The following is a 352-nucleotide window of genomic DNA, read 5'->3' on the forward strand; positions in this document are numbered from 1 at the left end:
GACATATGTGAGCATGTGATATCAAACCGGGCCTCCGGCAGCAGGCGTGGTACGTACAGGAGTGCTTCGGCGGCAGTCAGTCTGAAGACATCGAGGTGATCTTCGGGCAGCTCCTCACCGCGTGGTCAAAGTCAGAGAACCCTGAGTGCGCTGGCCTTTACTCGAAGTTCAGTTACCTGTACGAAGTTCACGATCGCTACGCCTCCAGGTTGCATGTTCCAGGACCCTTTGCGGAGAAAATTAAGGCTTGGCTCCATAACGATACGAAACTATTGGAACAGATTCATCGTCAGGTAATGTGTATTGACGAACGGGCCATTGGCGCGAAGAGGGTCATACTTTAAATGTTTTC

The 352-nt window shown here is 51.4% G+C and overlaps 1 protein-coding gene across 2 annotated transcripts in view; it reads left to right on the forward strand.

The window, feature by feature from the left end:
* The window catches only part of LOC119588578, a 28,155-nt gene that overhangs the window by 21,422 nt on the left and 6,381 nt on the right, over positions 1–352 (forward strand). For both annotated transcript variants that reach the window (XM_037937216.1, XM_037937217.1), the window contains exon 3: positions 45–293. In XM_037937216.1, the coding sequence (XP_037793144.1) occupies positions 45–293 (249 nt within the window). The remainder of the gene's footprint in view (positions 1–44; positions 294–352) is intronic.

This window comes from Penaeus monodon, chromosome 24 (assembly GCF_015228065.2).
Source record: "Penaeus monodon isolate SGIC_2016 chromosome 24, NSTDA_Pmon_1, whole genome shotgun sequence".
NCBI lineage: Eukaryota > Metazoa > Arthropoda > Malacostraca > Decapoda > Penaeidae > Penaeus > Penaeus monodon.